General features: G+C 42.9%; 1 protein-coding gene across 3 annotated transcripts in view; it reads right to left on the bottom strand.

The window, feature by feature from the left end:
• ADCY2 (adenylate cyclase 2) overlaps positions 1-25,649 on the bottom strand; it is a 134,870-nt gene that overhangs the window by 89,179 nt on the left and 20,042 nt on the right. For all 3 annotated transcript variants that reach the window (XM_083748572.1, XM_083748571.1, XM_083748573.1), the window contains one exon: positions 8,300-8,461. In XM_083748572.1, coding sequence (XP_083604698.1) covers positions 8,300-8,461 — 162 coding nt within the window. The remainder of the gene's footprint in view (positions 1-8,299; positions 8,462-25,649) is intronic.

Raw genomic sequence — 25,649 nt, forward strand, 5'->3', positions numbered from 1 at the left:
GTCAGAGAGGAGGTTTTTTCCCTTCAATCTGGATGCCAACAGTTCGGCAGAGTCCTTTGACAAGCTGAGGTCACGAACTAGATCATTCAACTCCTTTTGGGAAAGTGGATGTGGAGCATCATCTTCAAGAAGCACTTCTTCATGTCCTTCAACACTGGAGGCATCTTCGTCACTAATGTCAGGAAGTTCTCCGAAGATAGGCACTGGAATTTCATCACAATGAGCTACAGGACAACGTGCTGATTGAAGATCCGGATACTTGAGGCTGCTCCGGTTCTTTCTGTTGATCCCAGTCACATCAACAGAGCAGAAGTAGCAGTCAGTGACATGGTTTGTCGGCTCCCTCCAAACCATGGGAATTTCAAAGTTCAAACTCCTCTTGCCATTGGTCCACCCATGTAGAGTCTCAGTGCATGCCTTGTGGTGCCCAAGCTTTATCCTGGTCACAAAGTTTAATACTAAAATAACTTTATGCTTTGCCGCACCAATTTATGGAAGATTTCGAGGTTTTATGACTTCAAACTGATCCCTTTTCGACATAATCACCCAGAACTATCGGACCTGAATACTTCTTGTCATTAAAATAATTATTCGACATGGCATTTTACCCCCACCAACTTCTTCTAAAATGCTCCACACAAGCGTACATGTGAACAAAAACGTAAAAAAAACGACATGTGGCCATAGCTCAAAAACTTGACCTGATTGAGCAAAACCAATGTGATTTTTGAATTCAGCGCATCAGATTCATCCTAAATCATCTGAAAAAATGCAGACAACAAATTTGTTGTTGACCAGTGATTAAAGCTGTTACGGAAACTTCCGGGTTGGCGCCATCGCCGAATGGCGGACTCCCTCCGAGCTCCGGAGGGAGCCTGCTCGGCAGGGGCTGGGTCCTACCGCGCCGGCGATGTGGGGACCCTCAAAAACCATGGGCGCTGAAACCCATGGACATGGTGTCTCGGCTGGCACCTTTTGCGCTCCCCCCCGGCCCGCGAAGGAGCCTTTTTAAAGGCTACGGAACGGGTGACAGGGGGGTGGGTGGTGCTTTGAGTCCTCCGCTTCCCCTGCCGAGCGAAGCCGCATGCCATTCGACGGAGAGCGCTGACTTCTTCTATTGAAAATCTGGACCTAAAAGAATAACCCGTGAGTAATTGGAACCTGGACTAAAAAGGGGGACAAATTTTTAAAAAAATTCGGAGCGAGCGGGGGAGGCGCAAAAAGGAAGTCAGCCCCCCCCCCCTGTTGTAGAGGAGTTAAAGCAAAGGCTTTGACATCTAAGATCGAGTGCAACCCTATTTTTACAAAGATATTAATTTCGCGACAGAAAACTATAAGACGGAGCTGGAGGAGAAAAGTGGAATTGATTTAAAAGTAAACCCCCCCCCCCCCGCAACCCTGGGAGCGTTTTGTGAGAGCGCCGGGAGAAGACAAAGAGAGGTTTTGACAGCTGTCAAAGAGCTGTCAAAGCAGAAGAACAAAATGAGAACTTTGTTACAAGGACTTTGCCGGTTACATTTGTTATAAATTGGATACAAATTGTTTAAAACAAGGAATAACAAGCTATTTGGACTGATTGGGGTGATCTGGAAGGGAATTGAGTTATTGCAACCCACCTAGAGGAGCCGAGGGATATTACAAGTTGTTGACATGGAATTTGAATAGAACTTTCTATCTCCTGGGAAACTGCAGAAATGGAACACTATTTTGACTACAGAGGCTGACATACTAAAGAAGACAATAGACTTATCTATTGAAAAATGGAAGGGACTTGGCATTATGTTTCGTTCCTGAATAACAGAGCCTCTGCAGCTGAATTTGAAGCTTTTGGAATTAGAACATTTGTGCAGGAAAACAGGGGGGGGGGAAAAGAAAAGGAGAGAGATCAACAAGAACAACAAGAATAACAAGAATAACAAGAATTGGATAAAGTTGAAAGAGGGAACATTTGGGACATCCAGACCTGAAAGGTTTAAAGAAATAAAATTGGAGTTTTTACTCCTAATGTATAAAAATCTGGATGGAAAAAAATGGGCCTTTTTGAGACAGACTCCTTCCAAGATTGGACATTCGAAATTAAAGATGACTGGTAAAGGACTATGGCTTAAATAAATTGTGGGAGCTCCAGGAAGACATCAGATGTTGATAAATTTTGGGAACGCAACCGGGAAAAGGGGGAGGGAAATTTGGAATCCAAAGGGTGTTAAACTATATCTTATTTCATTATATTTTAATCTGTAATGTATATTAAAGGGGGGAACGCGTGGAAGGGAACAGGTCGATTTTAGGAGATGGGAAAATATTTTTAAATTGGGTCAATGACAATAAGTTCAAAATTTGGGATAAGAAATTGCTGAATTTATAAGTAAGAATTGGAATACAAGAGGGGGCGGGGAGGGGAAGTCCTGGAAAGATGTTATGGAAAACAAGATTTTAAACTTGGATGTTTTGTTTTTTATTTGGTTGTAATTGGAAACTTTTAATAAATATTATTTAAAAAAAAAAAGATTAAAGCTGTTACGGTGGGAGACCAGTGAACTGAACTTTCCCAGGCCACCCATTAAAGCAACGCTTGGAAAACAATCTCCTGCTTCTCAACTTGCTGGGCCACCCTCAAATCATGCTAACTGATGGACAAGACTGTCTCCAAATGCATCACCAATTTGCTCTTCCTCATTTAACAGCAAGGCAAACATTAGGCCCAATATCTTTCCTCCATGTAGAACTCTTAAAAGATAAAACATGGCCATTTAGTAAAATTAATTGGTTTTCTATTCGCAAATTATCTTTTTCCACTTTGTTTGTAAAGTAAAGTGCAGAAGGAAAGTAGATTAAATAGTTTAGCATACAGGAGAATTCAGAGCAAATTAGGCATTGAACCTTTAAATAAATGAACTTCTACCAGATTATTTATGATTCAGAGTATTATTATTCTTTAAAAAACCAACCATTGCCTCTCTTTGGAAAGCAGTGCTATACTGTCATACCAGTATGTACCCATAGATCAAACTCCCTAGAGATACAGAAGTCTTTGGAACAAGTCAAAATAAGGCACAGTCATTGCCATTCTTCTGTATATCTTTGAAATCGATGGTTGAGGCTGTGGCAAAGGTTTAGAGCCGAACATACTTCGTGTGAAAAATATTCATTCAGGACATTCAAAGCAGCCTTGGTCAGCAGTTGCTTCAGGATCATTCTGCAGCTTCAGAAAAACTCTTAACCTCATTCACACCCCCTCAAAACAGTTGGGGGGGAACACTTTTCAGAGGGGAAGAAAATGTTCACCCAAAGCACCCGGTGCCTGTCTCCTTCAGCCTGTGACCATTTGCAGATTCCGAGACTCAGTGGTTCTCCAGTCCAGAAACGGTAAGAGGAGTTAGTCTTCAGTGGTCTTTGCACTAGGTGCAAGGTTAGCATTGTTAAGTGGGCACTCTTGGTCATGCCTGGATGTCATAACTGGACAGAGTGAAAGGTGTTTAAATGTGTTGTGGGATTATTGTTTTTGTTGGTTACTATGTCATGCATTTCTGCGTTTTACATTGTAAACCCCCCTGTGATCCTTGGATGAAAGGTGGCATAGATGAAACAAACAAGGTCCAAGTGCTCTGAGTCATGAGAGAACACAACCTCCTTAACTCACAGAGATACATCTCTGTCCGTGCCACAGAGGCAGGTTTCACTGCTGGATTTGGCCAGGAAGGTTTGGGCATCCTGCTCTCAAAGTGGCCAACTAGATTCCTCTGGGAAGCTCACAAGCAGAACGAGAACAGTGCTCTCCCCACTTGCAATTCCCGCTGCCTCCAACAGCGCAGGCAGAACACGGGCATCATGAGCAGGAAAAGCGAGGCTAGAGGAGCTTCAATCCAGCACACACAGCCTGCGTAAACAGCAGCGCAGCAAGATTCCAGCTTTTTGCACAATCTCTCCTTCACTGGAAGCTTTTAAGCAGAGGTCGGGTGGCCATATGTCAAGGATGCTTGAGCGGAGATTCCTGCATTACAGGGGGTTGGACTAGATGACCCCAGGGGTACCTTCCAACTCCACAAATCTATGATTCTATGATATGCAACCCCCAGTCTGCAAGGCAAGTCTGGGAAATCACCACACATGTCAGCATCCATGGCCCCTAGCTGGATTAAGACACTGGAGGGGAGCAGGGCTTCTCCAGAATATCCTAAGCCCTTTCTCATATGGAAATGATACAGAGGAGAGCACAGAGGGGTATTTTACCAAACTGCTCAGTAGTTAGGAAACTTGCACAGACCATTTGTGTGTGTGTGTGTGTGTGTGTGTGTGTGTGTGCATAAATACACCCTATACAGCCTATACACATATATACACCCTAAAATTGGACTTTATGAACTACAAAGTGATAGGAAACTGTGTTGCAGAGTGGCAGGACAACACTTCCTTGATGCAATGTTATATAACCTCCCTGAAATGAAATGGGAAAAATTAAGGAGAGTCACCAAACTGCAATCTGTAGCAAGCAAGACACGATGGGGAAAACACAGAGCCCTCTAATTACTGAGGCATGGAAACAGAGCAGAGGTTTAAAGACAAATGCTCAAAGTGGCTTAAAGGCTAAATTTTAACCTTTAAAATTAGAAACATTGCTTTTAATTAATTCTTTTGGGGGGAGGGTCTTGATTAGATTGAAATTCATTGACAAATACCAATGTGATTTTGTGCAGACTTGTAACGAGCTGCTTGCCTGGTTGCTGGCAGGGAATAAAGCCACAAGGCAGGGAAGTTTTTAAAGCCTTGGGCTAGTGAGGAAAGATGTTGTGAACTCATAGCTTTAGAGGTTCATTTCGGAGGCTATGCTTTGCCCTGGCTTGGGCCATTCTCTTGTGTGCCCTTTGTAGTGAGAAATGTCACAGGAAATGTCATCCAGTTCTACACCTGTCCTGAAATAGCTGCACTGGTTCCCAATTACAACCACGAACCTTGTGACACCTTAAAGACTCCAAGATTTATTGTGCCATCAGCATTCATGGACTGGCTGTGGGGAGTGTTATCTTGGATTATTTTGAGTGTTGTTAGCCGCCCTGAGCCCAGCTTCGGCTGGGGAGGGCGGGATATAAATAAAATTTATTATTTATTATTATTATTTAGCTGGCAGATTGTAAGGCAGAGGAACAACGGCATTCAATAGGGCCTGAAAGGCTGTGAAATGCAAGCGGCCCAGCTGCCCTGGGCCATTTCTTTTAAAAGCTCCAATGTATGCAAAGGAAGACCTCTTGACCCTGACCTATGCCACCAACCCTATTCTCTTCATTGTAATTTGCTCTAATATTATATTTCTAAATTTTAGCCTGCTCTGGGACCTGGGCATAAAAAGCTGCTAAGAAATTCAATTAATCATTGTCATCATCATTGTCTCATAGTTCCATCACCTTTGTTTTGGAGGAAGCTACTGATTCAGCCTTGGTTGTCTGTTTGACATGCAGTAAGCTACTCATGTACTCACTTGTTGGGGGTCATGTGCTTAGTAGCATGTATACATTTCAAAAATTAAATGAAATGAATATGATCCCAGCAATTTAGAAAAGTACTGTGCTTAGTAGGCAGCACAGATTCTTCCCGACAAAGTTTCTCAAGTGGCAGAGATGCCATTTCAGCATGTCCACGCAGAGATTGGCACAAGCTCCTTGCTGACTGCTGATGGCCCAAGAAGCAAACTTTTGACATGGAATTAAAGAGCAAAAACTCCACATTCTCTGATGATATTGTGGGCAGTCCTTCCTTCCTCACTGTTGCTTTTGTGCTGCAGTTGAAAAAAAAATGATGACGAAAAGTCGACTGTGGAAAAAGCTGTCATCTGGGCAAGCCACAACTCTGCTCACATCTTTCGAGATGTGGCAGCGCTGCAGCAGGTGACACTTCTCCAATGCATGCCAGACAAGGCTGCCTCTGCCAGGGAATCTCTAGCCATTGGACGGCTAGAACGGCTCGCTCGGCTTGAATCTAGTCTGCCTACCAAACTGACCAATGGCAGGAAGGCTTAGGGACAGGCATCCCTCGAGCGGTGGAGCTGACTGAACTTGCAGGCTTCGCTCAGGTCCGCTCCTCAGATATATAAAAAGCTATCAAACCGCTTCTTTAAAAAACCATCTTAGGACCCAGTCACTATGGCCAATTATCTCAAATCTTCCATTCCTGGGCAAGGTGATTGAGAAGGTCATGGAACAACACCAGACACACCTGCAGGATGCAAACTATTTGGACCCCTTCCAGTTGGGTTTGAGGCCTCATCATGGGACTGAAACTGCCTTGGTCACACTAGTTGATGATCTCTGGCACGCTAGGGACAGAGGTGAAAGCTGTTTTCTGACTGTGCTGGATCTCTCAGCAGCTTTCAGTACTGTCACCCATTGTATCCTCCTGGACCAACTAGAAGTGCTGGGAGCTGGGGGCACTGTTATACAGTGGTTGCACTCCTTCCTCCAGAAAGTAGTGGTAAGGGATTGTCTCCAGAAAGTAGTGGTAAGGGATGAGTGGTCAGACCCCTGGGCTCTCACTTGTGGGGTGCCTCAGGGCTCCATCCTCTCCCCCTTGCTTTTAAACATCAATATGAAACCATTGAGAGAGATCATCCCAGTGGGCCAGGTGTTCACCAATATTTGGATGATACCCAGCTCTACCTCTCTTTTAAATCGGAACTAGTGAAGGAGGTGAACATCCTGTGTGGGTGTCTGGGGGTGGTTGTGGGGGTGGATGGTGGTCAACAGACTAAGGTTGAATTCCATACTGTTTCTGGGGACAGGGAATGGGATGGTGTGGGGAATTCCCTGGTCCTGAGTGGGGTAAATATGCCCATAAAGGACCAGGTGTGCAGCCTGGGAGTCACTTTGGACTCACAGCTGTCCGTGAAGGCACAGGTCAATTCTGTGTCCAGGGCAGCTGTCTGGTCCAGGTCAGCTCCATCTGGTATGCCAGCTGAGACCCTCCCTGCCTCCGCCACTGTCTTGTCAGAGTGGTACATGCTCTGGTTATCTCCCACTTGGGCTACTGCAATGCACTCCATGTGGTTACCTTTGAAGGTAACTCAGAACCTACAACTAATCCAGAATGCGGCTGCCAGATTGATGACTGGGAGTGGCCACAGGGACCATATAACACCAGTTCTAAAAAGTCAACACTGGCTCCCAGTACGTTTCTGATCCCTGTATACCTGAAGAAGCATCTTCTTTGTCGTCCAGCCCAGACACTGAGATCTAGTGCCAAGGGCCTTCTGGCACTGAGAGAAATGAGGCTACAGAAACCAGGCAAAGGGTCTTCTCAGTAGTGGCGCCCACCCTGTGGAATACCCTCCCGTCAGGTGTCAAGGAAATAAACTATGCCTTTTAGAAGACATCTGGAGGTGCAGAGAAGTTTTTAATGCTTGATGTTTTACTGTGTTTGATGTTTTAATTTGTTGGAAGCCACCCAGAATGGCTGGAGCAACCCAGTAAACTTAGTGGTATATAAAATAATAATAATAATAATAATAATTATTATTATTATTATTATTATTATTATTATTATTGGAGAACCTGACTGTCAAAGCAACATCCATATGGTGCTTGATAGTGTGCATTATTTGCCTTTAGAGTAGAAGTCATAAAACTAACTCAGGTGAGACTGGAAATGCTGAGTTAAAACCTGGATTCAGTAAATGGGCTAGACAAGGACCAATAAACTGAAGCGGACAGCTAACAATGGATGTGCTATGGATGCAGAGTTCCAACATTCGGGGAACTGGTATTCAAGTAGTTCTAAGAAGGACCAGACACTCTCTAAATCAATAGGACCACAGCTTAGGGGTTCTCTTTGATCCAGCTTTGTCACTAGACAAAGTCTAGGGGTTCTCTTTGATCCAGCTTTGTCACTAGAGGCCCAATTTGCCTCTGTGTTGTGGAATGTATCATCGTAAGTAGCAAGCCTTGATCTGTATGCTTTTTAAAGGATCGTATATTATCCTAGGTAACCATGGTAAGTTTTGCATGACATAAATGCTATGAAATGTGCACAGGCCCATCTATGTAATATTCTTAAGCATTCTGCATCCTTTTAAAGTTGGAAATATTAAACTGCAATTGCCCCAGTGCAGCATCTCCTTGCATGCAAATGGCAATCCCAGGGCATACAAAGAGCTTCTACAGAGTTTAGGAGCTGACTGTCCCAATGAAAAATAGGTAAGTAAGCAATGTACAGTGAAAGGAGACAATTATGCTTCTAATCACAGACCACTTATGGTAAGGATGATCATCAAGTCATTCACAGCACATAATGACCCACATCACTGGAAACATACCTGCCAAACCAAGTGTTCCTTGATTATGTCTGTTGATGACAGGCAGATACTTAGCACAATGGTATGTGATGCAGAGGTGAAAACGCTGGCAATTATAGCATCCTGCATGTTGAAGGGCAACATGGTATAGACCACAAAAATGATGAATAAGAAAAATGACACCTGTGCAGAAAAGACAAAGACAATACTTGTCAAAAGTAATTCTAAAAATATTTCAAGTACACGTTATCTAAAATTACAAAAGAGCTATTTTAAGTATGCACAGGATTTCTTAAAAGGATTTTTTAATGTGATCAACAGATAAACTTACACGGCCTTATCACCACCAGCTTTTTTTAAAAGTCCTGTTTGTTTCAAAAGCAAATTGCTATAGGGTATGGTTCAAGACCCATAAGCCTTCTCAGCCACACAGAACTAGCTGCACTGCTTCAGCATCAATAATCTTGTTGTGCATAAATTCAGGAACACGTTTTAAAACAGGGGTATGTTTGCCAGATTTTCTGGCTTACATGTGTTTGGGGATTTGTTTTTACTGCAGTCTGCATAGTCTGCTGATGTGCTTTAAGTTTACAAATTAGAAGATTTAGCTTTGATGTCTCAAATATTTGACAAGCAAGAAATATGCAGCAAGAAAGACAATATCCTCTTCAAATATTGAATAGCCACCCAAAAATGTGGATATGAGATATGGGGAACATTATACTTTTCAATAAGAAATGCCACTGTGTGCTAGAATTACCGTACTTTTCATCCCCAGCATTCAGCTTCATTTGGGGAGATTCGGAAATGAAAATGGGATTTCATATCTGAAATTTCTCTAATACCACGTCAAGTCTTAAAGAGAATGTAGAATATTTACTCCATCCTTCTGTTCCAGAATGAAAAACAAAACAAAAACACGTTTATTGGAATGCTGCCCCCTTTACACCATTGGGGGAAGGAGTAAGAAAATGACAGTTTGCACATCGCCAATGGCCTATAATTATCCAGGTGGCATACTTATTCAGAGTTAACACGTTCTGCAGAATTAAAGGTGATTCACAAACAGCACTGGACAGAAATACATAGGATTTCTATTTCCATCTGTCTCAGACCGTGCTATATTAGAAGGCTGTGCAAATTCTAATGATTAAAATTCTAAATTTAGCCTAGAGTTTCTGGCTATCAGTGTCCAGCTTGTAATACGGGTATGGAGCAAAGCTCTCACCACAAGCTCAAGTGTTTTACAGTGCAATTTGATATATGTATGATCAGAAAAATCACCCCATTGGGTTCAACAGGACTCCGTTCCAGAGAAGAGTGTACATGTTTGCATTCTACTGGCCTAGGCCCTCTCAAACTAGAAGAGCCATCTCCTTGCACCAACACCAGCCACGTGAAGCAGCCTGATCACTCCCTTTCCTTGGTCGGGATATAGGACAGTTTATTTCCCATGGCAAACCTTGCTCTCTAGAATTCTTTGCTCCAGCATCTCCACTTGCAAATCCGTTTGAGCACATTGAGGCACCATCTGAATCAGCATTATTTTAATTCAGCAGGCATATAGCCTGGCAGGCTGGTGTAGTATCCTATCTCCCTTGACTTACTGGCTTGATGATTAGGCAATGTTAAGGTCTTCTCCAAACTGAGAAGGAGCCATCAGAGGAGATGCCAGCATATTCTTTAGCCTGAGTAGAAACCAGTGCATGAACTTGAGGAGGATTAGAGAACTGCGAGCCATTTAATTATTACCACTTTGGACCCACTCTTACTCTCTTTATAAGTGAAACAGTCCCCCAGAACATGTTGAGTTGAAACCAACAATCACAGTTAGAGGGAGAATGCTGTTCTAAATATTTGGGATGATGTCCACTGGATTTTCCATTTTAGAATTTCCAGAGCTACGGAGGCTTCGCCCTGCCAGACCTGAAATTATATTATGAAGCAGCATGTCTCTGCTGGTTGAAGGAATGGATAAAATTAGATAATACAGAGTTGTTAGATTTAGAAGGATTTGATAATAGATTTGGATGGCACACATACTTATGGTCTGGAAAGAAGAAAGGTCATATAGGCTTTGAGAACCACATTTTCCGAAGATCGTTGAAAGAGGTGTGGGATAGGTACAAAAACCTACTCGAGCCAAAAATTCCACACTGGTTAACCCCATTAGAGGTTATGAGTGTTAAAAAAACTAATATGAGGAAAAATTGGATTACATATGGAGAGTTAATTGTTAAAGAAGGGGGGAGATGGAAAATGAAACCTTATGAAGAGGTAAAAGAGCATGTATATGACTGGTTGCATTATTTACAAATAAATGAAATGTTTAAGAAGGATTTTAAGGAATATGGATATGCAGAGAAAGAGTCAAAATTTCAAATGGAAATAATAAACAATGAATTTAAGATATTATCTAAAATGTACAAAATCCTGCTAGAATGGCACACAAAAGATGAGGAAGTTAAATCGGTTATGATAAAATGGGCCAAAGATTTTGGATATAATATACAAATGGACGATTGGATTAAATTATGGAATGAAAATATGAAATTTACTGCATGTACAGCATTAAAAGAGAATATAATGAAAATGATGTATAGATGGTACATTACACCGGTGAAACTTGCAAAAATGTATAAAACATGTAAAAAATGTTGGAAATGTAAAGAAAAGGATGGCACTTTTTACAATATGTGGTGGGAATATAAGAAAGTGAAGAGCTTCTGGGAATTGGTTTATAATGAACTGAAAAAAATGTTGAAATATACATTTGTTAAGAAACCAGAGGCCTTTCTTTTAGGAATTATAGGAAATGAAATAAATAGAAAGGATTGTAAACTTTTCCAATATGCAGTAACAGCGGCGAGAATATTACTGGCCCAGAATTGGAAACAGGAACAAGTACCAACACTAGAGGAGTGGAGAATGAAGCTGATGGGCTATGCAGAACTGGACAAATTGACAGGGAAGATCAGATATCTATGAGATCAAAAGTTTATCGAGGACTGGAGAAAGTTAGTGGACTATTGGGAAGACATAAGTGATAGAGAAATAACGTTAGTGGCATTTAAAGAAGCTCTGTAAAAGTCAAAGAGATATTGCAAAAAAAGAAAAACAGGTTTTAAAAGGTTTTTTTGAAAGGCAATAGTGAAGTTAAGAACTGTGTACTTAAAAATCAAACTTGGATGATTGTCAGAGAGGCTGAGGGAAGTCCAAAATTGGAAAATTTGTTAAAGTTGAAAATGTGATATGTTATATATTTTTTATTGTGGAAACTAATAAAAAATTATTTTAAAAAAATAGAATTTCCAGAGCTACTCTCTTCAAGATTGCTAAAATCCCTTGGCCACATCTCCAGGGACAGAAAATGATGATGAGGGAACTAGTATCTGCTGTGAAGCATGCTGCTTTTGCTGTGTGGTGGTTCTCTGTGCTCAAGTGATATGGTTAAGCTGCACTGAAGTTTGGCCTTTGGAAATTCACTGTGGACGAGATAGGCCTTGGCATGTGCTTCACCACAGAGCCCTGTCTGCTGCTGCACTCCACTCTGAAGTTAGAGGACTACCGTAAAGTAGTTGCAAATTGAGTTGTATTTGTGCAATCTCTCTCTCTCTCTCTCTCTCTCTCTCTCTCTCACACACACACACACACACACACACACACACCATGTGTCTTGGTCATACTGATACCCTGAAAAAATGATATTCCAGTAGTCTCACCTTGATGGTTAGTAATAAAACTGCACAGCTGCTGTCTCCTGGAAAAAAGTGGATTTGCTAAGTGCATTCTTCTATTACACAGATGAATAAATGGGGTTCCAGCATACAATACAGATTGTGGGCAGGTGCTACTTCCCTATTATTGCTCCAACTGACAATAATAGGTCACCTCATGAGTGGGGCTGTGTAACATGGGTGAAACTAAGAGCCTAACTAACTAACATTAGCTGATAATGGGATTGTTCCTTAGGATGTGGCACTGCCTCCTTATGGCATAGAAGACCAGCCAAATGGCAATTCATAAGCCCATGAGGGAAAGTGTACACTTGTCTGGCTTTTGTCTGCAAATGTATAGCTTGCTTTATTGAAGTCTTGTTTGCCTTTTGTTCATTTATTAAAATGCTGACTGCTGTAAATACATAGTAAATATTTTTATTTTCAAACCTGCTAGAACAATACGTCATGGGAGGAGGAGTGCTCAGCAAAGAGGCTCTGTACGTTCTTTCAGAGTGAAGGTTCAGGGGAGTAAGCAAGAAATTGGGACTGCCTGTAATTCCAATAGAGGCCCCTGGTGTGTAATAAAGGCAAATCTAAGATCCGGACAGGCAGTCTGCTTACAAAAAGGATCTTATTGTAGAACTGAGGAGGTTTGGCAGCTGCTTTTGCTGCTAATGGAAATAGGAACAGCAGAAAGATTTATAGCAAGAACTCCTCTTCTTGTTGCTTCTGTTTTTAGATAGGTTGCAAAGCAGCTGGCCACATTTGGATACAAATGGATGGCTGACCAGGTTTGATCCCAATCCAAAAGGTTAAAAGCTAGATGCGTTTCAGGGCTACAGACAAATATGACGGTGATTTTTGTCCCAATAGCAAGCATTATACCGCATTTTACAATTTTTTAAAAGCTATGGGAGACAGTTTGAAAATCAAGCCGCATGGCCTCCAAATAAGTGTATGGTAGCTGCAACAAAGGGATGATAAGAGAAATCAACCAGAACAGCAATACAAATGACTGCCACTCCTGTGAATTCTATAAACGAACAGGACAAATAGAACTATAAAAGGTATGGCTGGAAGAGCCCATGGAGAAAACAGGGACAGGAAAATGCTATTGGCTGTCCAACTGATTATTCACCAGGGAGTATTCACCAATTCAGGAATTATACCAGAAAGAAATGGATGTCTCATACACCCCAGGTAGTGTGGTTGCTGACCTTGAGCCAGACATCCTGGAAAGTGAAGTCAAATGGGCCTTAGAAAGCACTGCAAATAACAAGGCCAGTGGAAGTGATGGTATTCCAGCTGAACTATTTAAAATTTTAAAAGATGATGCTGTTAAGGTGCTACACTCAATATGCCAGCAAGTTTGGAAAACTCAGCAGTGGCCAGAAGATTGGAGAAGATCAGTCTACATCCCAATCCCAAAGAAGGGCAGTGCCAAAGAATGCTCCAACTACCACACAATTGCACTCATTTCACACGCTAGCAAGGTTATGCTTAAAATTCTACAAGGAAGGCTCAAGCAGTATGTGGACCGAGAACTCCCAGAAGTGCAAGCTGGATTTAGAAGAGGCAGAGGAACCAGAGACCAAATTGCAAACATGCGCTGGATTATGGAGAAAGCTAGAGAGTTCCAGAAAGACATCTACTTCTGCTTCATTGACTATGCAAAAGCCTTTGACTGTGTCGACCACGGCAAACTATGGCAAGTTCTTAAAGAAATGGGAGTGCCAGATCACCTCATCTGTCTCCTGAGAAATCTCTATGTGGGACAAGAAGCTACAGTTAGAACTGGATATGGAACAACTGATTGGTTCAAAATTGGGAAAGGAGTACGACAAGGCTGTATATTGTCTCCCTGCTTATTTAACTTATATGCAGAATTCATCATGCGAAAGGCTGGGCTGGATGAATCCCTAGCCGGAATTAAGATTGCCGGAAGAAATATCAACAACCTCAGATATGCAGATGACACAACCTTGATGGCAGAAAGTGAGGAGGAATTAAAGAACCTTTTAATGAGGGTGAAAGAGGAGAGCGCAAAATATGGTCTGAAGCTCAACATCAAAAAAACCAAGATCATGGCCACTGGTCCCATCACCTCCTGGCAAATAGAAGGGGAAGAAATGGAGGTAGTGAGAGATTTTACTTTCTTGGGCTCAATGATCACTGCAGATGGTGACAGCAGCCACGAAATTAAAAGACGCCTGCTTCTTGGGAGAAGGGCAATGACAGGCCTAGGCAGCATCTTGAGAAGCAGAGACATCATCTTGCCAACAAAGGTTCGTATAGTTAAAGCTATGGTTTTCCCAGTAGTGATGTATGGAAGTGAGAGCTGGACCATCAAGAAGGCTGATCGCCGAAGAATTGATGCTTTTGAATTATGGTGCTGGAGGAGACTCTTGAGAGTCCCATGGACTGCAAGAAGATCAAACCTCTCCATACTGAAGGAAATCAACCCTGAGTGCTCACTGGAAGGACAGATTGTGAAGCTGAGGCTCCAGTACTTTGGCCACCTCATGAGAAGGGAAGACTCCCTGGAGAAGACCCTGATGTTGGGAAAGATGGAGGGCACAAGGAGAAGGGGACGGCAGAGGACGAGATGGTTGGATAGTGTTTTCGAGGTTACCAGCATGAGTTTGACCAAACTGCGGGAGGCAGTGGAGGACAGAGGTGCCTGGCGTTCTCTGGTCCATGGGGTCACGAAGAGTCGGACACGACTAAACGACTAAACAACAACAACAACAACAATTCACCAATTCTCCGGATAATATTTCGACACCAATTAATTTCAGCTCTGCAAACAGACATCAGAACAATGCTGCGGCTTTCCAAGAGATTGTGCAGCGTACAAGACTTCACTAAAGGATATAATTACATGTCACATATATACATACATATACACCTGCAAACAGATTAAATGAAGGCAGTCTACGGAAAGGGATTTAGAAGTGGTGCACAGCTATGTGTTTGGCGTGTGTGTGTGTGTGTGTGTGTGCCTAACTCTTTCCCTATCCACTCCAAACCACCAGCACCCAAGCCATCCCCCACATAGGGTACCAAATGTGCATTTGCCATTCAGTAGACCTATTTGGAGTCTCCAAGTGAAGAACTTTGGGGCAAGTATGAGCAGAAATAATGGGCAGAAATGGCAGGGAGCTCCTCACCCCCCCCCCCACAGCTCTCTCCGTGCTCCTATCGCCAGCCTCACAGTGCTGTCAGGATTGTGCTTGGAGAGGCAGAGGTTCTGATGCAGGAGGAGGAGGGATCTCCCCTCCTTGACTCAATGCCAGCTGCTTCAGAAGGAGGTGCAGGGATGCCAGCACTCTCCCCCCCCCAGCAGCCTTCCTATGGAGTGCAAAGCCTCAGTGTAGCCTAAGGAGCGTTTGTGGAAGCAGAAGTGGGAGGCGGAAAAGGAGGAGGCGGCAGCCAAACAGAAGCCAGAACTGGAGAGTGCAGTCCTGTCACCAGAACAGGGCACTGCCTTCGCAGAATGGAGCAGACCTACCTATCCCGACTGAATGTGTGTTTGTGCGTGCATGCACACACACCATATCAACATTCCTGCAAGGTGAGCAAGTCTTCTGAGCTAGCGCACCCCACCTCATATATAAAAGCTTGTTGGACAGGATGTGGAAACTTGTTGGGAGATCTATGTTATTTCTGTCCTGTTCTTAACTTCTCGCTCTGCTCTGGAATACCTGAACCATGACTCCTGAGCCCTGTGTCTGCTGCTGAACTTGTACCATTACTTGCTTAAATAACAACTGAATTCATATTTCATATTTTTGCTTGTTTCATTTGAGGCAGGTTAGTCCCCGCCCTCAAATGCTGCTTTTCCCTATTCAAGATTTTCAGAGGCTTTAGAAGGGTAAGATAAGGATGCAGGAGTGTTTGTAAACTACAGGTCTCCCAAAGTGATATCAACTGACAACAAAATATTTTAAGGTGGAAAGAAGTGGATTGCAAAAGAGGATGAGAAGAGATGGAAAATGACCCTGTAATACAGTACATCTCTAATTTATTTATTTTAAAGTGTCTTTCCCTTCTCACTGACTGTTTTGGCCATAAAATATTGTGTTGTCTGTTGCTCAGAGACTGAGATAACTTAATTCTGAAATTTAAACTGTTTTCAATACATCAAGCAGACAGTAAAAAAAAGCAGCCTGGACCAAGATATTTTACAGAAATGCTATTTCACTGGTGCTGTTGCCCAACTGACACACACACTTGCCTGCTCTTTACATCAGCGAGTCAGATTAACCCAAATGATTAGGCAGATGTTAGAGATCTGGGTTTTAAAACAAAAATTATGAGATGTACCCGATTTCCTCCTTCAAAAGGGCCAGCTTTCAGCACCAGCAAAACAACAACTGCTTCCCCCCTTCTCCCAGGCAGCAGGGTACTGCCACTGCCAAAAATAGCACATGAAATAGGAATGTATTTGGTTTCATATGCTACACAGAAACAGGTAGAACATCTTGGTGTGGAAAGATTAACTGGTCTGCTTTGAAGCTCTCTGTGAACTACTGGGCCACTGCCTTCTTACGGGAACTCAATGTGGAGTAAACACAAATAGAATCAGAAGTACTGTACTAGCTCTCATTGGTGTCTGCATGAAATGTAGAGCTACTAAATAAAGCTGCCACCTTTGTTTCTTCAGTGCAGCATGCCTAGCTACCACCCAATATATTTTTATCCCATAACCCTCAGCCCTAACCTGGCAAATAGCCAATGTGGGGGCCTCCCTATGTTTTGAACTGCAGGTCCCCTCACCCCTGACCACTGGTCCAACTGGCAGGGACTGATTGGGGTTATAGTCCAAAATATTATTTGTTTATTAAATTTATATGCCACCCTCCATCCCTAGATAGAAACACATTATAAAAACACAAAATACATAAACAACAAAATAAAATTAACTCCCTCCTCCCACAAACACATTTAAAAGGGGTACATTTTATTTATTAAATTTGCAGGGCCCCATGTTTGCTACTGCTCACCTAACCTAATTAAGGCTAAAACCCTATGCACACTTAACTGGGAGCAGGTCCTACTGAAATTCCAAGTATAAGTGCATAGGATTGCACTGTCTGAATAATACCTCTTCCATCCCATTTTAAAGACTATTACTTAATGCAGCTTGGCTTTTCTTAGTCCCAAACAATACCCTCTAACCTGCTGTCTTTTTTGTTGTTGTTAAACATCCAGTTAAAGGAGAGTTCTGGGAAATTCATAGCACTAAAAAATAATACCACTAAAAAAAAGCTATTATGCTACTGCTTCTGTTTAAATAATAATTTAAGGAAACCCTCCCAGATCTCATGAAGACTTCAAGCCCTTTGCTCCTCCAAAGGCAGGGAGGCAGTGGGAGTAAGCAAAGGTTGCTTTGCCATCACATAAAAAAGTTGCAGTCACACCCTGCTCAGGGCCAGCCCAAGACATTTTGCTGCCTGAGGCAAAGGACAAGATGGGTAGCTGACTCTTACTCCAACACTGGCGATGTGACAGCATCCTCCACTGCATTTGAGAACAACAGATAGCTTAGGGGGCACAAGACAGGCCACATGGCACAAATAGCTCTGTTCTCTGCCACCCAACATTGTCCCACTCTGCAAGGTAACACTACTCCACTTTTTGTAAAAACCAGTATTTTCTTCAATGCTGAAATCCAGATATCACAAGTTCATTTTCTTTTTCATGCAAAAAGTCTATAAGGAGTTTCCAATCTTCTGTAAATATCAACAATGATTTTTTACTACTTAAACACATTCACTTTGTCATCTCAGCCAAATCCATTAACTTTAGCCACCATTCCTCCAAGGCAGATAATGTATCTTTCCATTTTTGTGCATATAAAATCCAATGTGATGATATACTGAAATAATGTTCTATGGTTCTTTTCTAACTGTATATCCTTTATTCATAGAAGGAAAAGTTCTGGCTTCAGTTGAATGTTAACCTATCCCCAGCTCCCCATTCTGTTTCTTCAGTCTCATCCATTTGCTTGAATTTTTCCATAGTCTCTTGTTTTTTGTACCAAATCAAGTCAAAATCTTTCTAATTAAAGGTAAAATCACTCCGTCCAGTATGTCCAATCTTTTCTGCTTAATTTTATTTGTTATAAAGGAGTAGTCTTTTGTTTTACGGAGTATCCTCAGTGGAATTTCTTTCAGTATACAGTTGTACCTTGGAGGTTGAATGTAATAATAATAATAATAATAATAATAATAATAATAATAATAATAATAATAATAATTTATTTATACCCCGCCCATCTGGCTGGGCTTCCCCAGCCACTCTGGGCAGCTTTCAACAAAATATTAAAATACAGTAATGCATCAAACATTAAAAGCTTCCCTAAACAGGGCTGCCTTCAGATGTCTCCTAAAAGTCGGGTAGTTGTTGTTCTTTTTGACATCTGGCAGGCTTTCTTTATGGCATATGTTTATTGCATGTGGACACTTGATAAATAATTTTCTACGCACTTGTAAAAAACTTATTAGGCATTTTGGTGTTATATAAATTAAATAATAATTGTTTTTGTTTTTCTTTTTCCTTCCTTCCTTCCTTCCTTCCTTCCTTCCTTCCTTCCTTCCTTCCTTCCCATTGTTGGAATGTTTTGTTAATCTTGTTACATAAAATAAAGCATTAAATAAATAAATAAATAAATAAATAAATAAATAAATAAGCCATTGTCGCTGTGGTGAAGTGGCCATGAGGAACCAGCCCCCTCTCACTTCCACCACCTCCAGAGCCTGCTGTTGCATAACAATCTGAAGACCAGGTTAAATCAGGATGGAGAGCAATAGGACTCATCCATGCCAGCAAGACCTGTGCCTGCTCCTTGGTTTGTCTGCTTTGCCTTGTCCTAACCCACATTGCTGGTTTTGATATTTCAACCTTCTTATTGGGATGCTTGCAGAATTCAGAACCTCCACAATGAACAGACCTGACCCACACACCTCCCAGACTACTGTGCAGACTAGAACACAGATATCCTACAGATTGTGGAGTTTTGCAAAATACTGCAATGTAATTCTCAGCTCAAAGCTTGCACTAAGCTACACAGGAATGCGTACATTTAGGACAATTTAGGAATTAGAATAAGAAAATATGTAATATTTAAATATTTATTATTTTTGCTTCAATTTTTAAAGCAAAAATCCCATTGATATGAAAACAGGAGGCAAATGGAAGTATGAAAGGAACGCATGTGCAAATGACACTGACTGGAATTTGACCTCTCTTGCTGCCTGCCTTCAGATTTGGAAACACTTTCCCTCATCCATTATCAAGGGAGCTCTCTTAGCCCTAAAAAGCTTGCCTCATCGGGCTCAGTTGACAACTGGCTCCAGAACTTTCATTCTTGAGCCAATTGCTTCCAACTCTGGACTGTGAGACTCCACTGTTTCCCTGTTGCTTCAAGGTTATCCCCGCTGCTCTCACACTGGCCACCTTGAGATCTTTTTCTAATTTTTTTTTTATGGAAAATTAATGTTAGCTATGCAAAAGGGTTGACCTGAGCTTCTGGAACCATGATTTCCATACCTGGCGCAGAAGTCACAGCAAAAAGCAGTAATGAAAATTTTGACCTGCCACTTCATTATTTCTTCACTAATTTTTCCAAGCAGCTTAGATTAAAATGGTTCCATGACAAAATGTGCTGGCTATGTGACAAAAGCATAAAGAGGAGCAGTTAATAAATGCCACTTCTCCGTATACTTTTATTGTGGTCTAAAGGCTTCATAGTCTTCGCCTATGACAGACACAAAAGCTATCAAAAACTGCAATAGCTTTGGCTCCTCAGTTTTCAACTTTATCCGGACTGTTCAGATTAATGAGGATGTGCATTAATCCAACACCTGGAGGAAAATGACACCTAGCAGCAATTTCTGGCACAAAGCAGTATCCTAAGCAAGGTATTAAGCTCATATTGAAAACAACTGAAGGCGATTGCTGCAAGCTACAGCCTTCAAGCTATGTTTCATTTTCGAGAACAACTCCGAGCAGATTGACAAGCTATGAGTAGCGTCTCTTAGACACTGAGTCTAGCTGAAGAACAACAAGCAGCTCCAAGGTTGATCAAAACTACCATACTTTTCCGTGTACAACACGGCCCCTATTTTGGGGGACTCAAACTTAACAAAAAGGGGGGGAGAGATTCCCTGAAGTTGTTGCGCTTTTGGGGGGGAGGATTACCCGCAGTTGTTGAGCTTTTTAGGGGGGATGCCAAGAGTTGCCCAGCTGCTCTACCCATGTATAAGACGACCCCTAATTTTGAAAATGATTTTTGAATAAAAAAACATCGTCTTATACACGGAAACGTGTACATAAAGCAATCACAGCTACAAACAGTTCTTTACATCACTAAAAAAAGTGATGACAAAAAGATACAACCTTCAGCACTGTGTTTTGACTCTGGTACTAACATTTTTCATTTGCTACTTACATACATTTTAACAGATTTTTATGGGGATGTGAGTTCACATTTCAGCTTGATATGAATTCGTAAAAGGATGTTATGGAATAATGAAATGTTGTGTGTGTGTCTGTGTATCAGTGGTTGCACACATGCCAAACACATGCAAATGGAGAGCTGCCTGTACTCCCAAACAGAAGAAGGTAGAGCGCTGGCCAAACCCTAGTATGGGAGGTCTTATGGGCTTCTTATACACCAAGAATACAGCACAAGACTTTGCCAGCTTTTTTCTGCAACCTAATCCAAGGGATGTGGGTTGGCATGGCATGTCCCCATCACCACACCTATAAAGAGCCACACAATCAGGTTGGAATGGGCGAAGCAAGCCTTTCTTTCACTTCTGTATTCCAAAGGTGGTCTTTCAATGAAAAATCCCTGGTGACTGATAACAATCTATCTGAAACTTTAAATGAGATTTATTTGTGAGAGATATTTGGATTCTTAGATAACACAAAGCAGATGGAGCAACCCAATAATAGAACTACAGTTTTTAAACTACTCTGCTCTTGTCCCTTCCCCCCACCTTTCCTGCTCTGCCGTTTCCCGTCTCATGAAACACTTCACCAAACAAAGCCTTTACACCATCTAATAAGAGTCCCAAGACAGCAAGCTGCAAATATATCCATCACAGAATCTGCATGGATTTCTGAATTTGACATTCTTAGCTCACGTCTCCATTGCACAGAAGGCTTGGAAAGGAACTTTGATTGGGAAGTTGGTAGGTGAGATTCTGAAATAATTAAAGAAGGACTTAGGTTTCAGGGTGGGCAACCTACCAAAGGGGAGATTGGTTAATTGATGGCCTATGCACACAGCTAATGTGGAACAACAAAGATACAGTTCTCTACCTCGAGAATCTACATTTGGATTTGTGGAAGGCTTCAGGGTAGGGAAGACAGAGCAGCAAGAGCACAAAATCATAGAATAGAATCATAGAATCATAGAGTTGGAAGAGACCACAAGGGCCATCGAGTCCAACCCCCTGCCAAGCAGGAAACACCATCAGAGCACTCCTGACATATGGTTTCAAGCCTCTGCTTAAAGACCTCCAAAGAAGGAGACTCCACCACACTCCTTGGCAGCAAATTCCACTGTCGAACAGCTCTTACTGTCAGGAAGTTCTTCCTAATGTTTAGCTGGAATCTTCTTTCTTGTAGTTTGGATCCATTGCTCCGTGTCCGCTTCTCTGGAGCAGCAGAAAACAACCTTTCTCCCTCCTCTATGTGACATCCTTTTATATATTTGAACATGGCTATCATATCACCCCTTAACCTCCTCTTCTCCAGGCTAAACATGCCCAGCTCCCTTAGCCGTTCCTCATAAGGCATCGTTTCCAGGCCTTTGACCATTTTGGTTGCCCTCCTCTGGACATGTTCCAGTTTGTCAGTGTCCTTCTTGAACTGTGGTGCCCAGAACTGGACACAGTACTCCAGGTGAGGTCTGACCAGAGCAGAATACAGTGGCACTATTACTTCCCTTGATCTAGATGCGATACTCCTATTGATGCAGCCCAGAATTGCATTGGCTTTTTTAGCTGCTGCATCACACTGTTTGCTCATGTCAAGTTTGTGGTCAACCAAGACTCCTAGATCCTTTTCACATGTACTGCTCTCAAGCCAGGTGTCACCCATCTTGTATTTGTGCCTCTCATTTTTTTTGCCCAAGTGCAATACTTTACATTTCTCCCTGTTAAAATTCATCTTGTTTGTTTTGGCCCAGTTCTCTAATCTGTCAAGGTCGTTTTGAAGTGTGATCCTGTCCTCTGGGGTGTTAGCCACCCCTCCCAGTTTGGTGTCATCTGCAAATTTGATCAGCATGCCCTTGAGTCCATCATCCAAGTCGTTGATAAAGATGTTGAATAAGACTGGGCCCAAGACAGAACCCTGTGGCACCCCACTAGTCACTCTTCTCCAGGATGAGGAGGAACCATTGATGAGCACCCTTTGGGTTCGGTCAGTCAGTGTGATGGCCTGGGATTCCGATTCAGAGGATGAACCAGAGGAATCCCAGCCTGCACAGGAGTCCCCGCCTCCAGGGCCGGCTGAACTGGGGCAAGGCCTAGATGCTGAAGAGCCTGCACCTGTGGCAGAGCACCAGGAGCTGGCCCCAGGTGAAACCCTTCTGGCCCCAGAGGGGCTTGAGGACTCAGTGGCTACAGGTGAGCCTCCTCCAGGGCCCAGTAACCCTTCGGCCTCTCCTGATCTGCAGAGGCTTAGGGCAGAGAGGCGAAGGGAACTGGTTGCTCCCAGGAGGAGTGCTCGCCTTAAGGCCAGAGGAGGCGGGGCTCCTGGGGGCCGGGACCGCCCCTGGCCTTAGAAGAGGATAAAAGCCCAGTCAGCCCGGTCCCAGGTTGCGGGAGCAACGTCATTGTTGGCTTCGGACCTTCCTGTGTTCCTGATCCCTGCTCGGCCTCCTGTTCCTGACCATCCGGTGCTCCTGTTCCCTGCTCGGCCTCCTGTTCCTGACCATCCGGTGTTCCTGTTTCCTGCTCGGCCTCCTGTTCCTGACCATCCGGTGTTCCTGTTCCCTGCTCGGCCTCCTGTTCCTGACCATCCGGTGTTCCTGTTCCCTGCTCGGCCTCCTGTTCCAGCGTTCCTGTTCGCCGCCCGGCTCTCCGCCTCGGACCTCGCCCCTCTTCGTGTGGACTCTGCTTACGCCCACGGTACCTTACCCCCGGGACCAGCACAGTCAGCCAGTTACAAATCCACTGAGTGATAGCATAGTCAAGACCGCATTTTACCAGCTTCTTTACAAGAATATCATGGGGCACCTTGTCAAATGCCTTGCTGAAATCAAGGTAGGCTACATCCACTGCATTCCCTTCATCTACCAGGCTTGTAATTCTGTCAAAAAAACGAGATCAGGTTCGTCTGACATGACTTATTTTTCAGAAATCCATGCTGACTATTGGTGATCACAGCATTCCTTTCTAGGTGCTCACAGACTGTTTGCTTAATGATCTGCTCCAGAATCTTCCGTGGTATTGATGTCAGACTGACTGGGCGGTAATTATTTGGGTCCTCTCTTTCCCCCTTTTTGAAAATAGGGACAACATTTGCCCTCCTCCAGTCTGCCGGGACTTCGCCTGTTCTCCAAGAATTCTCAAAGATGACTGCCAGTGGTTCTGAGATCACATCTGCCAGTTCTTTTAATACTCTTGGATGCAAATGGGAGTGAATAATCCACACACTCCTTGAGTGATTTCACTTGCTGGGCATGATCCTTGAACTACAGTAAGTGGATGGACCATGGAAAGATGTGCATTGGTGTGCATGCGCAGAGAAGCCACTGACTTTTGTGGGAGGTAGAGTGCAGCTTACAGTGAAAAGCAAAAGTGACACATGCTGCTCTGCTCCCTTTTGCCTCTGGTCTACCTCATCAGTCACATGTGGCCCCCAGAAAATTGCCCTCAGGCTAGAAAAGATGACTCACTCCTGGAGGACAGCAGCCTCAATTGTGTACTCCGTAAAAAAACAAAAAAAAACACTGGAAAGGTATTGCTAGTATTGTTAAATCGCTTGACATAAAGTAATTCAAGAGCTACGCAATAAAAGTTACACTAACAATTGCAAGCAACACAAGGCAGACTTCAGCCCAAGTTGCCTTCTGCTTAAACAGCAATACAAAATGGAAAGCTATAGCTAAACAAGCTGTCTGAGCCCAATATAATGCAGTTTCTGGCCCTTATTTGCTTGGCATAACAGCAGCAACACCGATGAACATCCTCAGGTGTTCCCCTTCAGTCACTCAGCTGCTATTCCCTTTGCATCCACAGAAAGGGATTCCCATTACATCAGGAGTCAGGTTGGACTAGAAGCTGGCCTTCTACAGTCATACTTCGGGTTGAATACGCTTCAGGTTGAGCACTTTCGGGTTGCGCTCTGCGGCGACCTGGAAGTAACGGAATGCATTATTTCTGGGTTTCGCTGCCCGCGCATGCGCAGACGGACAAAATGACGTCATGTGCATGAGCGGAAACGGCGAATCTCAACTCGCGTACGCACAGACGCGGGTTGCGTTCACTTCAGGATGCGAACAGGGCTCCGGAACGGATCCCGTTCGCATCCTGAGGTACCACTGTACTTACAACTGCTCGTACCGTTGAATGATGAATCATGACAGCATCAGGCATCCTTGTTCACAGAAGAGGATGTGATAAGATTTTTGCCAATTCCCCTTTCTCCTTTAACAACCCTCCCACCCAATAATCTGCTTTGGATGATTTGGGGAAATAAGGGAAAGTCATCTCCCTTCCTCTTCTGTGAGCAGACACTTCCCACTGGCTCAACAGCTCTTGCAATTATGCAGCAGCACAATCAGATATCACCCTGAGACTTCCTCCACTCAATAGCATCATATATAACAAGATGTACAGAGACTGGAGAAAAAGAGATTTGTGGATGTTTATGTCCATAAAGATGTTGTCAGACTGAGCAAAAGTTATGTATGGGTTGTAAACATTTATCTCTGTTGCTGCATTTGTAGAATATCCATTTGCTACAAATCCTGCAGACTTGAGAGTTATAGCCTTTCGGGTATCTTTTCAAAACATGCTGGGCTATGAAATGCAATGAAATTCCCATGAGATGCCTTTCAAAGCTAGAATAGTTCCCTTAATATGTCCTTTGAATCTTCGAGTAGCCAGTACAAACTCACTATATTTCATTTCATCTAATCATTTCCAACATGTCTGCAAAAATATCAGTCTCTAATGTCCCATGAAAACCTCCAGCAGAGTCAAGTTCTTCAAGCTGGAGAAACATTCATTTATATTCCACCTTCAGAACACCTTTGGTGTATGTGAAAAATAAAGACTCTTTAAAAAACCCCACTTGTGTACTAAAAAGCATAGGACCAACTTTCAGCTCTAAAATGTGCTAACTGGAAAACAGTCTAGAATCTCACGTATTACAACCCAGCCTCCCATGCAGTCACATTTTACTTACATTAGACACAGGATAGAAATGGCAGGATCAATGTGAGTTTCTCTTACGCACACACACAGATAGAGAAGCAGCTCCAGAAGCAAACAGCACACAACACAAAAGCACCCCCCCCCTGCCTACAGACTTCTGTGGGTATCTGCCAGCTCAGTTCAGCAGTGACCATTTTTCCCTTGGGAAGGAAACTCAACAAGCAGACATGTGCTCATAACTTGCCCTTAATT

Source organism: Podarcis gaigeae, assembly GCF_964106915.1.
Source record: "Podarcis gaigeae genome assembly, chromosome: 7".
Classification (NCBI taxonomy): domain Eukaryota; kingdom Metazoa; phylum Chordata; class Lepidosauria; order Squamata; family Lacertidae; genus Podarcis; species Podarcis gaigeae.